This window comes from Callorhinus ursinus, unplaced genomic scaffold (assembly GCF_003265705.2).
Source record: "Callorhinus ursinus isolate GAN/ISIS: 27379988/994484 unplaced genomic scaffold, GSC_fseal_2.0 scaffold14, whole genome shotgun sequence".
Taxonomy (NCBI): domain Eukaryota; kingdom Metazoa; phylum Chordata; class Mammalia; order Carnivora; family Otariidae; genus Callorhinus; species Callorhinus ursinus.
This window is the reverse complement of record NW_027397076.1, coordinates 144,397-158,255: the sequence shown is the minus strand read 5'-3', so window position 1 is coordinate 158,255 and position 13,859 is coordinate 144,397. Positions and strand designations below refer to the sequence as shown.

Below are 13,859 nucleotides of genomic sequence, written 5' to 3'. Positions count from 1 at the left end.
GCCCTGAAAGTTAATTTGTAAAAACTTTGACTAAAATAAAGCCCATTTCCAGGGATAAAAGGAAGAACTGGTTAGAAAAAGAATTTTTTTTTCCAATTCTGAAGAAAGAAAATACTTTTGAAAAATAAATCCCTTAGGTCATTTTTATTTTTGTTTTTGTTTTTTTAAGTAGACTCCACGCCTAGTGTGGAGCCCAACACGGGGCTTGAACTCATGACCCTGAGATCAAGACCTGAGCTTCAATCAAGAGTTGGATGCTTAACTGACTGAGCCAGTCAGGCACCCCTCTTAGGTCATTTTTAACCTATCCTCTCAATTAAAAGTACGGCTGCCACTCCCAATTAAAACCTCTAACAAAGTCACATCTGCCAACTTGAACATCTCCTTTGACATTCTCACTGTTTCCGTGTTTCACCCAAACATGTAGATAGAGTGGCTTTTCAACAGAATTTGAGGAAAAGGAAAAAAATTTTAAGGAGCCACTGACCAGCATTTTAGAAATAAGATAAAGAGCCTAACACTATGACATTTTTTTTCTTTATATTTAAAATACAAAAAGATTGGGGCACCTGGGTGGCTCAGTCGTTAAGTGTCTGCCTTCAGCTCAGGTCATGATCCCAGGGTCCTGGGATGGAGCCCGGCATCGGGCTCCCTGCTCCACAGGAAGCCTGCTTCTCCCTCTCCCACTCCCCCTGCTTGTGTTCCTGCTCTTGCTATGTCTCTCTCTCTGTCAAATAATAAAATCTTTTTTAAATAAATAAATAAATAAATAAAATACAAAAAGATAAACTGTGAACCACAAGCTATTTTAACAAACAAGACAGGAAGAAAACTTGACAGACATAAGTTACTCAAGGGATGTCCAGGTCATATGAAGCCTTTTCATGTTGCTACATTCCCCAAGGATTCCATAATATCTTGTCACACTAGCAAGAGAACATCCCCATTCAAGGAAGAGAGAACACTGACAGAAGAACACAAAAGGGAAATACAAGACACTAGAGGCTGAAAATCCAGGGTTCAAGCCTATTTCTGCCACCTCCCCTCTACGTGACATTGGAAATTCATTTAAAAATCTCTGTGTTGGTTCTATTTTTTTAAGATTTATTTATTTATTATTTATTTGAAAGTGTGTGCATAAGCAGGGGAAGGGGCAGAGGGAAAGGGAGAGAATTCCCAAGCAGACTCCCTGCTGAGTGGGGAGCCTGATGTGGGCTCTATCCCAGGACTCTGAGATCATGACCTGAGCTGAAATCAAGAGTCAGATGCTTAACTGACGGAGCCACCCAGGCGCCCCCTGCATTGGTTTTCTTATAGAGATAATAAAGCCCCACCTACCTAGTAGAGCTATTGTGAAGATCAAAACTCAGTAAACACGGAAGCACACTGTAAAGTACTTTACAAACATTAGTTTTTTTTAACATACTATTATTCTCAGCTCTACACCTGACTCAACACTTGAACCCAACCAAGAGTCTCAGATGTGAATGGCGATGTTTCGTTCCCACCCAGGTTAAATGGTAGGCAATGCACTGTGCCATATCCCAATTCCTGATCACATCAGTTAAGGGGACATTCGCTACAGTTCTGGAATTACAGCTAAGATGACCACACACCGCACCCGTCTCGGTTTGCCTGGGACTGTTCCAAAATGAGCATCGCTTTTCACTCTCAAAAGTGCTCCAACTAGAATGATGAATTATATGGCCATCCTAATATAGCAGACATAAAGTTATGGCACCAAGAGATGGCAAGGGGCTGGCCTCGGGATTCCCACTGTACTCTCCAGAAGCCCCCGAAAGCCATCCTAAACAAATAATGTTGGCAAAAATAGTAAGCTTGCTATGCAGAACTAAGCCCCCTTCTAATCAGACTGATGCTCCTAAGGCCCTCCCATCTAAAAACTCTGTGGAGTTAATACACACAAACATTCTCTCATTTAAAAATCTTACAAACCCACAAAATATTCCAGCCTTAACACTCAAATAAGCACCTGCGCATATACATAAACCATGGAGAAACAATCAGCTGGGAATCTAAACCGCTATATTGTATCACCAATCCAACCTCCTGCACAGCCTTAGGTGAGACACTCAGCCTTCCAGCTGGTTTTCACTTCTGTAAATCTGGACAATGTTCGTCTCCTGCACTTCCACAGAGAAAGCCCATTAGCAAGCACGGTGAAGTGCTTGGAGTGCTCTATGAATGCAATGGCTTGTAATCTCATAAAGCTTGCTAACTGATTGGGAAAGAAGGCTGGGGTAACTGCACATAAAAAAGCAAAACCTCTACAAGGTGGCAGGTGTTTTTTTCCCTCCTTTGCTCCACAGGTTTCTAATTCAAATGTGCTGGTGGGAGCTTACATAACAGCATGAAAAAGGTCACTAAACAGTGAGATGCTGGTCTACTTGGTGCTAAGGAACTCAGGGGTAATAATCCTTAACCAGGGGCCATGGCTTCCTAAATCTGTGGCTGAGCTTCATGAGGCCTATGAAGCCGCCAAACGATAAATGAAGGATGGGAGTGAGCAGGCACGCACGCACACGACCACCCAGGGAACAGTCCCCAGGACAGAGGAAAGGGCCCTCAACAAAGAGAAGACAAATTTCAGTTCTTATGCAGCTACTGTCTGGTATGGTTACCCTGGATAAGCCACTTTATCTCTGTGTGCCTCAGTTTTCTGCTCTCTCCAAAGAAGTGTTTGTTTTGTCTACTTCAAAAGATGACTGTGAGGATGAGGTGGGAAAGTACGATGACAGTGCTCTAGGAGGACCAGGATTTTAACTTTGCCTCTTTTAAAATCATGAGGAGATGCTAATAAAAATCCTGTCTGGGGACGGTTCCTATCTGTTTAGAAAGGAACAGCAAAAGAATGAGGGCAAATAAATACACACAATTAAAATTCACCTTCACCTCGCCCTCCTGGCTCCTGGATTTGCTGAGCCAAACCACTCTGGGGAGACGTAAAGATCACAAGTTCAGTTTCTGCCCAGCTCAGGCTGCTCAGTGACCAGTGCTGCAGACTGATAAATGCCTCCCAAACCTCAGCGCACAAAGTGAGAGTTCACAAGGTTAGGCGCATTAATTAGCAGTACTCATTTGGATTCTGTATTCATCAAATACAACAAGCAGCTATTCAATATTTGCCTGTTTGCACTGCTCTAAGATCTCTAATTCAAAGATCCAGTCAGAGAACAAAATAAAGCCCAAGAAAATAAACTAATATAAACCTGTCACCATCAGAATGTGCCTCAAAGTAAATTAGCAGCTTTAAACTATGGCAAAAGGGTCTGCATAGACCTACAGCAGAGACAGTATGAGTAATGAAGATGCAGGTTACAGAAGTGGGTCCCTTCCACAAGAGAAAGGAAAAATAAAGCAGTTCCAAGCAACTGTGCTTTAACAAATTCCTCTTAATTCCTTTTGCTTAGTTTCTTATTGATCTGCAATCCCCACAGAAGAACAGAGCATTATACAGTACCTTTCAGATCCTTTTAAATTCAGTACGTCTATTCCCATACTTTACTTCAATTAGTTTTATCTTCCTATATCTAAAATAAGCCTATATCCAACATAAGCAAAATTTTATAAATAAGTAAACATATGCACTGGTATCCAAGACTGGATAGAGACTGACCATGATCCTTTATGTTTTAAAGGTCCTAGGTGAAAAGTACAGGATGAAACAGAAAATGTCACTCCTTTTAAAGTAGCCCATAGGACTACAGTTCTCAACCCCGGCTGCAAACAGCATCACCTATAAGGATTTCTAAGTATGTGAATGACTAAACCCGATTTTAGACCTACCAGTCAGAACCTCTGGGGGATGATTTCTAGGCAGTAGTACTTTTCCTGATATATGGCCACGATATAGAACTACTATCAAAGGGCATAAATTTCACAGCTTACAAAAGCTCTAGAGCAGATCCAAACCAGAAAGAGAGAAAGAAAGAAAATCCTCTACATTTTCTTTAGATTTGAAGTAAATGACTGTATCTTTCAACAAAAACTTCCATAGGGACAAACTTCAATGCCAACGGTGATGATCCCACCGGGAGATGAACACAGAGATCAACACCACTCTCCCTCCCCCTTTTTCTCCATACCCCACCTGGGGCTGGTCTGATGCCAACCCAGCACCAAAAGTACAAGAACTGGGCAAGTACTCAAACAGATGACCGCTGATGATGGGGCCATCCTAGTTATTAAGATCAGCTTCAGGGGCTCTGATGAGATTCAACTATGTCACAACACTCTGGTTTAGCACTCTGATGACACATGTCCTTTGGACAAGCCTAACAGTGAGGGTCTTTTTGGACAACCCTATAGGAAAGTTGGATAGGCATTCAAAGACAGTGCTAGGAGCTACCCTTTCAAATCTCCTGAAAAATATCTATATGCCCAAACAGCAAAGAGGCAAATTCAGAGGGTAGGTATCTTAAGCCACATCATTCCTCTGAGGCAGCTTTACCTGTTCTTCTAACCTAACGCGGCTTCAGCCTCATCTGCCCAAGGTTTCAAACAGTGGAAGGATAGGGAAGGCATTTTATGCACTCACCTAAAGCATCCAGAGGATGTCTCATAGGAAGCAGTACTGCTCTACCCACAGTAGGACCTGGGCTTTCTTCCAATCATCATCCCCATCTAACAAAGAAACGCAGCAGAAACTTCCCTCTCTCAAGCAAGCCTTCCCTGATTAAAACCATAAGGCTGAATTCCCCCAGGAAGGAGAATGGAATTTTCTTGTTGCAGATTATTGCAAGGACTCAAAAAAATCTGTGCAGGCAGGGGCTAAGTGGCAGAGAATTAAGAGACAAACCCAGCACTTAGAATTATGACACATCAAGAAAACCAGGTTAAAAAATTACTATCAGCCTGGAGAAGAAAAAACAAAAGCAATATGGCTGTGCCTGAGTGATTTTTTTCCCCTGTAATATCCACAATTTCAGTAACATGATTACAATTCTTTTAGGATTAAAAAATATATTTTATTTGTATCTCTAAATGTAAAGTCATTGCTGAAACTAACCACATCACTCTCCAAAATTATTTCAGGAAATGCTCTCTACCATAGCATCCTTAGAATGAACACACACACACACACACACCCCATCTGAGTTATAACAGCAGATACCAACCTGGCTGTCCCGTGCTGGGAATCCATGATAACCTTGGGTCAGAGGCTCGTTCTAAGAGAAAGAAAAGAAAATCAAACTATAAGACAAAATAAAATGTTAAGAATCACCAAACTGATCAAATATAAATTCCTGCAACAGTTCCTAAGATGTTCCATTGCTATATTCCACTCTAACTACATACCTCTCCCAGTTCAGCCTCTACAATGGCAAAACCCAAACCAAACAAACAAATAGTATTTGCTTAAAAAACTACTCATAAACACTATTTCCCTCCTTATACAGCTAAATCTGTTTCCTTCCCAGTATATTTCAAATAGGGAGCCACTGTGATTTGAGGCAAATCAACTCCTAACTTCACACTGTGGGACTTTAGCCTCCCTGGCCCTAAACCACTAAAAGCCTGTAGCAATCCTAAACACAAGGACAACCAAAAACATCCATACTTTCCCAAGTCTCCTGGCCGAACAGTACCACCCGTTCTGAGAACTACCTCTTGCCCTAGAAGTTTTAGCCACTCCCCTCTATCAACATGTGTTCCTTCAGTTCTTTGAACCCTACATGAAATCCCACCTCTGCTCAGGACTTCCTCTACTGCCCTATATCACCCTATGGACCCAAGTGACTCCTAACATGTATATATTAAAATGCATTTAAGCTATTTGTACAATTTCCTTTTCATATAATTTATGACTCAATAAATCTTATTTTCGTAAAGGTGTATCATATCGAGGGTCTCATCTTCACATTAACCACTAAATCAAGATCCTTGAGGGCAAGAATGATAGCCAATAAAAGTTGGCTATATACTAAACTAGTATAAGGTCATATGATATGAGCACTCATTCATGGCTTGACCCATTCAATCATTCAGTCAACACATACTGAACACCTAATTTTTTTTTAGAAAGAGAAGGGGGGAAGAGGGGCAGAGGGACAGACAGAACTTTAAGCAGGCTCCATGCCCAGTGTGGAGCCCGATACAAGGCTCGTTCTCACAACCCCGAGATCATCACCTGAGCCAAAATCAAGAGTTGGACGCTTAACTGACTGAGTCGCCCAGGCTCCCTGAACACCTAATATTTTTAAAGTACAGTTAGATGATAGTCATCAGCAAGAAAGATCAATAACACAAGGCCCTTGCCTTCAAGTGAACTTTTAAATGGGAAGAGATCCATGTGCACACTCAAGTGTAAATGAGAACATATGGTGCTTTTGTAGTTTCTTCAACATGCTCAACGCAGCTACCTGGAAAATACTCACCCTCTTTTTCCATCCATCCATACTTTCATTCTAACTAGCAGAATAACAAGGTAAGAATTTGCATTGACAGGACTTTCAAATATTGGCAAGAGTACTTTCCCACCAATGATAGATCTGCTTTGATTATATCCTTATCTTTGATAATCAAACATCCACACTGCATTCAAAAACATGAAGCCAGGAGCCAACATGAGCTCACTGCAGAGACATCATGTCTGTGCACTGCGATCTCCCTGCAATCTAGCACAGTGTCTAACACACGGTGGGCACACAAAACAATGGATAAATAAATGGAGTTCAATAAGCTGAATTTATTTTGGCATTCATCACTGATTCAATCATAGAAAATCCACATTCTCCTTTTTGATTCCTAAGTCTCTATTTTGGACATTTATAAATTCAGTCTCCCCAGAGAAAGCACACCAAAGATAACAGCCTTAAAAAATTATAGGTGCCAAACAATCCTGAGAAAGAAGAGTAAAGCTGAAGGATTCATGTTTCCTGATTTCAAAGTTTCCTGCAAAGCAACAGTAATCAAGATAGTATAATACTCGCCTGAGGGTAGACATATAGACTGATGGGCTACAACTGAGAGTCCTGAAATAAACCCTTAAAATTACGTTAAAATTATGATTTTTGAAAAGGGTGCCAAGAAAATCAACGGAGGTAAGAACAGCCTTTTCAACAAATGGTGTTGGGACAACTGGCTATCAACATATAAAAGAACGAAGTTGGAACGCTATCTTACACCATACAGAAAACTCAAAATAGATCACAGATCTAAAACCACAAAACTCTTAGAAGAAAACAGAGAAGCAAATCTTCATGACTTTTGGTTAGGCAATAGTTTCTTCAGTATGACATCAAAAAAACAAGTGGCAAAGGAAACAACAAATTGGACTTTGACAAAATTAAAAACTTCTGGGACTCAAAGGATACCATCAATTCTGGGAATCTGATGTCTGGCATAGTGATTACAGTTAATAATACTGTATTATATACTTGAAAGGTACTAAGAACGTAGAACGTTCTCACCATAACAAATAAATAGTAATTATGTGACATGAGGCAGGTGTTTGCTAACACTGCGCTGGTAATCACTTCCCAATATATAAGTGCACCAAATCAAAACCTTGTACACCTTGAACTTATACAATGTTATAGGTCAATTATACCTCAGTAAAGTGAGGGGGGAAACTCCATCAATAAATGAAAAGACAACTCATAGAATGGGAGAACATGCTGCAAAAGTCATCTGATAAAGTGCCTGTATTCAAAATATATATAAAGAACACTTAAAAAGACAACCTAAATTTTAAAATGAGGAAAGGATATGCACAGGAAGTTCTCCAAAGAAGAAATACAAATGGCCAATAAGTACATGAAAATATGCTCAACCTCATTAGTCATTAGGGAAATGCAAATCAAAATTGCAATGAGAAAATACTTCACACCCGTTATGAAAAAAAGACAAACTTTAGTGAAGATGTGGAGAAACTGGAATTCCATACATTGCCAGCAGGAATATAAAGTGGTAAAGGCACTCTGGAAACAGTCTGGCAATCCCTCAAAATGTTACAACAGAATTACCATATGATCCAGCAATTCCACATTAGGTGTAAGGAATAAAACTGAAAACACAGATCCACACAAAACCTTGTACTGGAGTGTGCATAGCAGCTTTATTTCATAATCACCAAAAAGTGGAAACAATCCAAATGTTCACCAGTTGATGAATGGATAAATAAAGTATGATATAACCATAACTGAATGTCAGTGGGTAACACAAAGGAACGAAGTACTGATACAACATAATATTGAAAACACCATGCTAAGTGAAAAAAAAAAACCAGCAAATTGTATGACTCCATTTATACAAAATATTCAGAATGGACAAATCCATAGAGAAAGAAAAGAGATTAGCAGCTCTAGGGGATAAAAGGGTGAAATGGGGAGTAAGTGGTAACAGGTACTGGGTTTGGTTTTGATGATGACAACGTTCTGGAATTAGTGATGACAGACGTACAGCTTTATGATTATACTAAAAACTACCAAAACACTAAAAACTACTAATATCACTTTAAAAGGGTGAGATCTGGGGCACCTGGGTGGCTCAGTCAGTTAAGCATCTGCCTTCGGCTCAGGTCATGATCCCAGGGTCCTGGGACAGAGCCCCGCGTCGGGCTCCCTACTCGGAGGAGAGTCTGCTTCTCCCTCTGCTCGTGCTCTCTCTCAAATAAATAAATCTTTTAAAAAATAAACAAATAAAAGGGTGAGATATATGGTCTCTGAATTCTATGTCAATCAACCTATTATTTAATAACAATAATAATAATGGGCCATGGTTAGCTGCTTTCACACTCATTTTTACAGGGGAGACATATACAGCTTAGAGACAACAAAAAGAACAGGACTCCTTCTGAAATCCACAGTAAGTGTCTTGTTTGTTCTGGATTCTGTAATTTACTTTGACACCATTCCCTACAGATTTTAACAGCAATGATGATGATAAAGATGGTGATAACGACTAGATACTGAGCAACTAAATCAGGTATAGTTTCAGGATGGAGGGGAGGAGGAGCAGAAAGCAGCAAAGAGGAGATAATAAAGCACAGGACTGAGTAAGGAAAAAACTTTCAACCCAGGTCTGTTGGACTCCAAAGCCCCTATTCTTTCCATTTTATCAGCTTCTCTTCTACAATAACCATTCCATATTATTTTTTTACAGTAACTATTTTAAGATTGTCTGAGAAAGAAATTATATGATTAAGAAAGTAATGGAAAACATCCAAAAGCAAAATTAACATTCATCACTCCCAGAGAATATCCCACATATAAACTATATTCTTGAGTTCAACAATGCAAAGAACTTTTTATAAGGAAAAAAATCAAACCTACAAGCTGGTATTGTCAGAAACATTAACAGCAAAGACAAATGTAGCAGGCTGCACAGATAGATGTCAGAGGAAATGGACTCATTCCTTCATGGGCCTTGGCAAAGTCAAGCTCCTCTCTCTCCCCCATCTCTCAGGTAAGTTATCTGGAACTCACCAGCCCTCAGAAACTCCTGGCTCTGAAAGCAGCCTACCCTTAATGACAAAGGCTTGCTTTCCTTTTTAATTTTATCATGTATAAATATGTCCCTCCAAAATGCATTAACTCTGCATGTTTTTTAATTTATAGAAATGGATCTTATCATCTGTATTCTTTAGCGATTTCCTTTTCTTGCTCCAGACTATGAGATAAATCCCCCTTATGCATCTTTACTGGATCTCAGTAGCTGTGACTCCTGTTTAGTACTCTATCTTACAACTATGTCACAGTTTATTCACCTGTCTTATTTTCCTCTTAATAGATTTTTACATTGTTTCCAATTAACGCTTTTTTTTTTGCACTCACAAACCATACTGTCTATGAACATTCTTTTGGATTTGAGATATCATTTTTCACTCATGAGACTGGCAAAAATGAAAAAGAAAATATCACAAGTTAGCAAGAACAGTAAATAGGCACCTTCACATCTAATAGAATATAACTATATTGAGACCACTGTTTTGGAAAGCAATTTGACAATAATCATTAAAATGCTAAGTGCACACACCTTCTTGTAATTTCACATCTTTTCTCTCAGTAGCCTCTCTAGATAACCACTTGCATGTGTGCTCAAAGAAGCACGTGCAAAGACTTTCAATGCAGTGCTGTTCGTAATAGTGAAAAACCAGAAAGAACCTTGGTCTCCCTTAATAATGAGAATCGGTGCTATTATTTATCTCAACACCCTGTGTGCAAGTTTTTAAAAAGGTAAAATCTCTACAAATTATCTCATGTCATATTAAATGATAGCAGGACAATGCACTTTTTTAAATCATAATACGAAAAGAGATTTCTACATGCATATAAAAAGTAAATAAATGCACAGAGTAATAAATGCATAGGGGTTACCTCTAGGGAGAAGATTTGTGGAAGGCCGAGAGGGCACGCTTTAGCTGAATTGTTCCAATTTTACAACATGTAAAATTCATGTATTATTTGGTGTATTATAAAGAACCCAAAAAGTCACTATTACCAGTGTTCCATAACGTTTTGTAACTTACAAAAATACCTTCATTTAATCTTACTTAGTCCTCACAATGCAGAAAATAGGTTTTGTAACCCTCATTTTACAGATAACAAAACTGAATCTCAGAAAGATTAAGTGATTTGCTCAAAGCCAAATAGCTAATGACAGTGGCTGAGATGCCCTCACACTTAGCTCTTAACTCTGTACCCAGGACTTCTGCAGCTTCGTGACAACCAGTAGAGAACCCTCCTCTGGCCCTGAGACAGTGCTGACCAGCTAAGACGTGCCGATCTGAGTTTTCAATCAGTGTAGAAATAATAACTGATATTTAAAGCAGAGATGGAATTACAAGGCTAGCTAATGGAACAGATGGGATAGAAACCAGACGTGTTAAAGTCTAAGAGAAAAGGCTTAGCAGCTATGGATCCACCTCCATAAATAAAAGTTCTGGCCTAGCAAGACTCAAAGAGTTCAAAACTGACTCTGCCTAGGCACAGAGGCTGCTCAAAAATAAAAAGAATACGTAAGAAATAAAATGCCAACCACAAGAATCCTTAGTGACTACAGAAGTCAGCAATTAAACCTGTTTAGAAGCTTCTAGTTAGTGGACCTGTGAGAGAATAATAGAAGGCTCCTTAAGTAATGGTCAAATAGAGCAACTATGGTGGGCCATGCTTGTAGAGTGGACACAGAGAAGAAAATTAGCACCTGACTTCCATATTCTTTCACAGGAGGCTTAGAGGCTCCCACATGCACCTATGTTTGAAAAATCCATTTAAGCAAAAGAACTCTTCCTTTATTCAGTAAGAATGACTGAACAATTGCCTATGACAAATGCAGCGTTGGTATCCTTGCCCTTGAGGAGCTCAAACTTATAATAATTACAAGATAATGTAACTGATACCATAACTAACATCTATTTAAAACAACAACAACAACAAACCTCAGGCCTCCAGAAGATCTTCTGGAACAGTGTGTGTGGGAATGGGGGTGGGTGCTCCGTGGAGGACCACACCTCAGTACAGTGACTGATGCATGCTTACAAGACAGCAGGGTTTCTAAAGCTACTTTCCTAAATGATTCTGAAAGTCAATACCTTTTCTTAATGATTAGTCAAATATCTGCCCATTGCAAAAAGTATCCAAAATACTGCACCTGAGAGGAAAAGCAAAAAGTACTGCTTCCTTAAGCATTTTTAAAATACAGCTAAAAGAGAAGTGTCAGGAGAAATTAACAACACTGAAGATCAAAAATTCCCTGCACTGACATGGAAATATCGTAGTGACAGAATACTCTAGCCATAACTCCTGAGCAATGGAATGATCCATAAAACATTAACAGGAGCCTAAGGAAGACACCCTCTTCTGCCAATCTCCCCCTGGTTTCACCTGCTTAACAGACTGCATGTTCAATGTCCAGAGATTTATTACAAGAGTATTTCTTATTGGCTTCTATCACTGACAGGGCTGTCTAGGAGCAGGGTTGAGAAAACCAGAAATGTACAATGAAGTTACACCAAGCAATAAAAAAATTAAAATTAAAATCCACCCCATTGTCTCTCTTTTGTGTCTAACAAAATCAAACCCATTTCACAAAATGAAAGGGAAAGAAAAATACTGAGAATGGAACAAAGTAAATTCTTGCCACCAGGCAATTTGGGGAGAGGTGAGTAAAAAGAAGCAAAGGAAAGAAGCAGAAACGAAGCTGTCTGCTACAAACAAAACTTGGACAATGGTAACAAGCCCAGATTTTTCACCAACTTATTCGCAGTTGAAAATGGACTTCCCATTACCCTACACACATTTAACAACGGAAGGAAAGATTGATTTAAACAAACACTGGCTGGAAAAAGAAGCAAATCAAGTTCCCCAAGATATTTCACTACCTTGTTTTTCAGCCAAAGTTACTGTTTTTCAAGTATAAACATGGAAGGGAACACCACAGGAATTGAAGATGTACCTAAATTCCATATGTTACTGCATGCAAAATCCAATCCCAACAACAGGAACCTTTGGCTCCGGAAGAGAGATTGCTAAGCAGCCAGAGGGTATCATTCTGCTTCCAAGCCAATATAGGGTCCACGGTACCCAGAGATAAGATCTTCATCTTATAAGGGATATGAATCTGATAGTATCTAACAACATCATCTCAACATAAGTCCTACTGGTAACTGGTAAACTAATCTTTCATGCTCCATTGAATAAAATAAAACATAATTTATTCTACATCCTGATCAAGACAACTGATGAAAGTACTTTGTCACATTCACCACCTCCCACCCCAAACACCCTTTCTTTTTTAAGTTAAAAAAAAAATGTCCTTGTATAAGTAATATGTTTCATGTTAAAATCTGACAGCGATTGATTGGGTCCTCACAGTCCACCTCTGGAACACACTAAAATTTCTTCTTTTTAATATCAGTGACAGATTTTGAAAAGATAACCAATCAAATCCCTTTTCTTTATAGGTGAGGAAACTGAGGCTCAAAGAGAAGTGCTCTATCCTAAGTACTTCGATTAAGCAAACAGAAAAGAGAACCTAGAGCTGAGAACTCTGGTCTCTCAAATCACGGAAGTGATTCATGCCTCAGACTGTGCTAATTGCAGCTACAAACAGCTCCTTTCATGATACAATACAGAAAGCAGGGGCTCTGGGAGTGAAAGAGATGTAGATTCAAATACTGGCTGTATCACATTCTAACTCTGTGACTCTGGGTGAATCATTTAATCTCTCTGAGCCTCAATTTGCTTGAATGTGTAATAGATAAACTCTACCTCATAAAGTTGAGATGATTAAAGGAGGTAATTGTGGTAGAGCTTATCCGGCACAGTATTTAACATGCTGTGAAGGAGTTGTGTGGAACTCCCCCATGTCTATCAGTTGCAAATGACTTGAGAGAGAAATCCAATCTGTGGTACTCATTCCTACAAAGTCACAGATTTTCAAACAACTAACCTTCAATTTTTCTTAGCTTAAAGTCAGTTCTTTAGAAATATTGCTAAAAGACCAACCAGCATCACTGAAGGTGTTCGAAAACTAGGTAAAAATTATTCATGTTCAAAATGACAAGATGGAAAAAAATCACCTCAACAAAAAGAACAAGAGGTAGTACCGACTGCCAGGGACCTAATCAATACGGACATTAGTAAGATGTCGGAACTAGAGTTCAGAATGATGATTTTAAAGATACCAGCTGGGCTTGAAAAAAGCATGGAAACTAGAGAAACCGTTTCTGGAGAAATAAAAGAACTAAAATCTAACCAAGTCGAAATCAAAAAGGCTATTAATGAGGTGCAATAAAAGATGGAGGCTCTAACTGCTAGGATAAATGAGGCAGAAAAGAGAATTAGTGATATAGAAGACCAAATGATGGAAAATAAAGAAGCTGAGAAAAAGAGAGC

At 39.2% G+C, this 13,859-nt stretch overlaps 1 protein-coding gene across 13 annotated transcripts in view; it reads right to left on the bottom strand.

The window, feature by feature from the left end:
* Positions 1-13,859, bottom strand: part of RBFOX2 (RNA binding fox-1 homolog 2) — a 281,421-nt gene that overhangs the window by 183,055 nt on the left and 84,507 nt on the right. For 12 of the 13 annotated variants that reach the window (XR_012380612.1, XM_073900306.1, XM_073900305.1 and 9 more), the window contains exon 2: positions 5,139-5,189. Coding sequence is in view for 11 of the 13 variants with exons in the window: in XM_073900306.1 (XP_073756407.1) it covers positions 5,139-5,189 (51 nt within the window). In the remaining 2 variants the exon portion in view is untranslated. Of the gene's footprint in view, positions 1-5,138; positions 5,190-13,859 lie in introns of those variants that run through there. The other variant, XM_073900311.1, reaches the window with a different exon arrangement.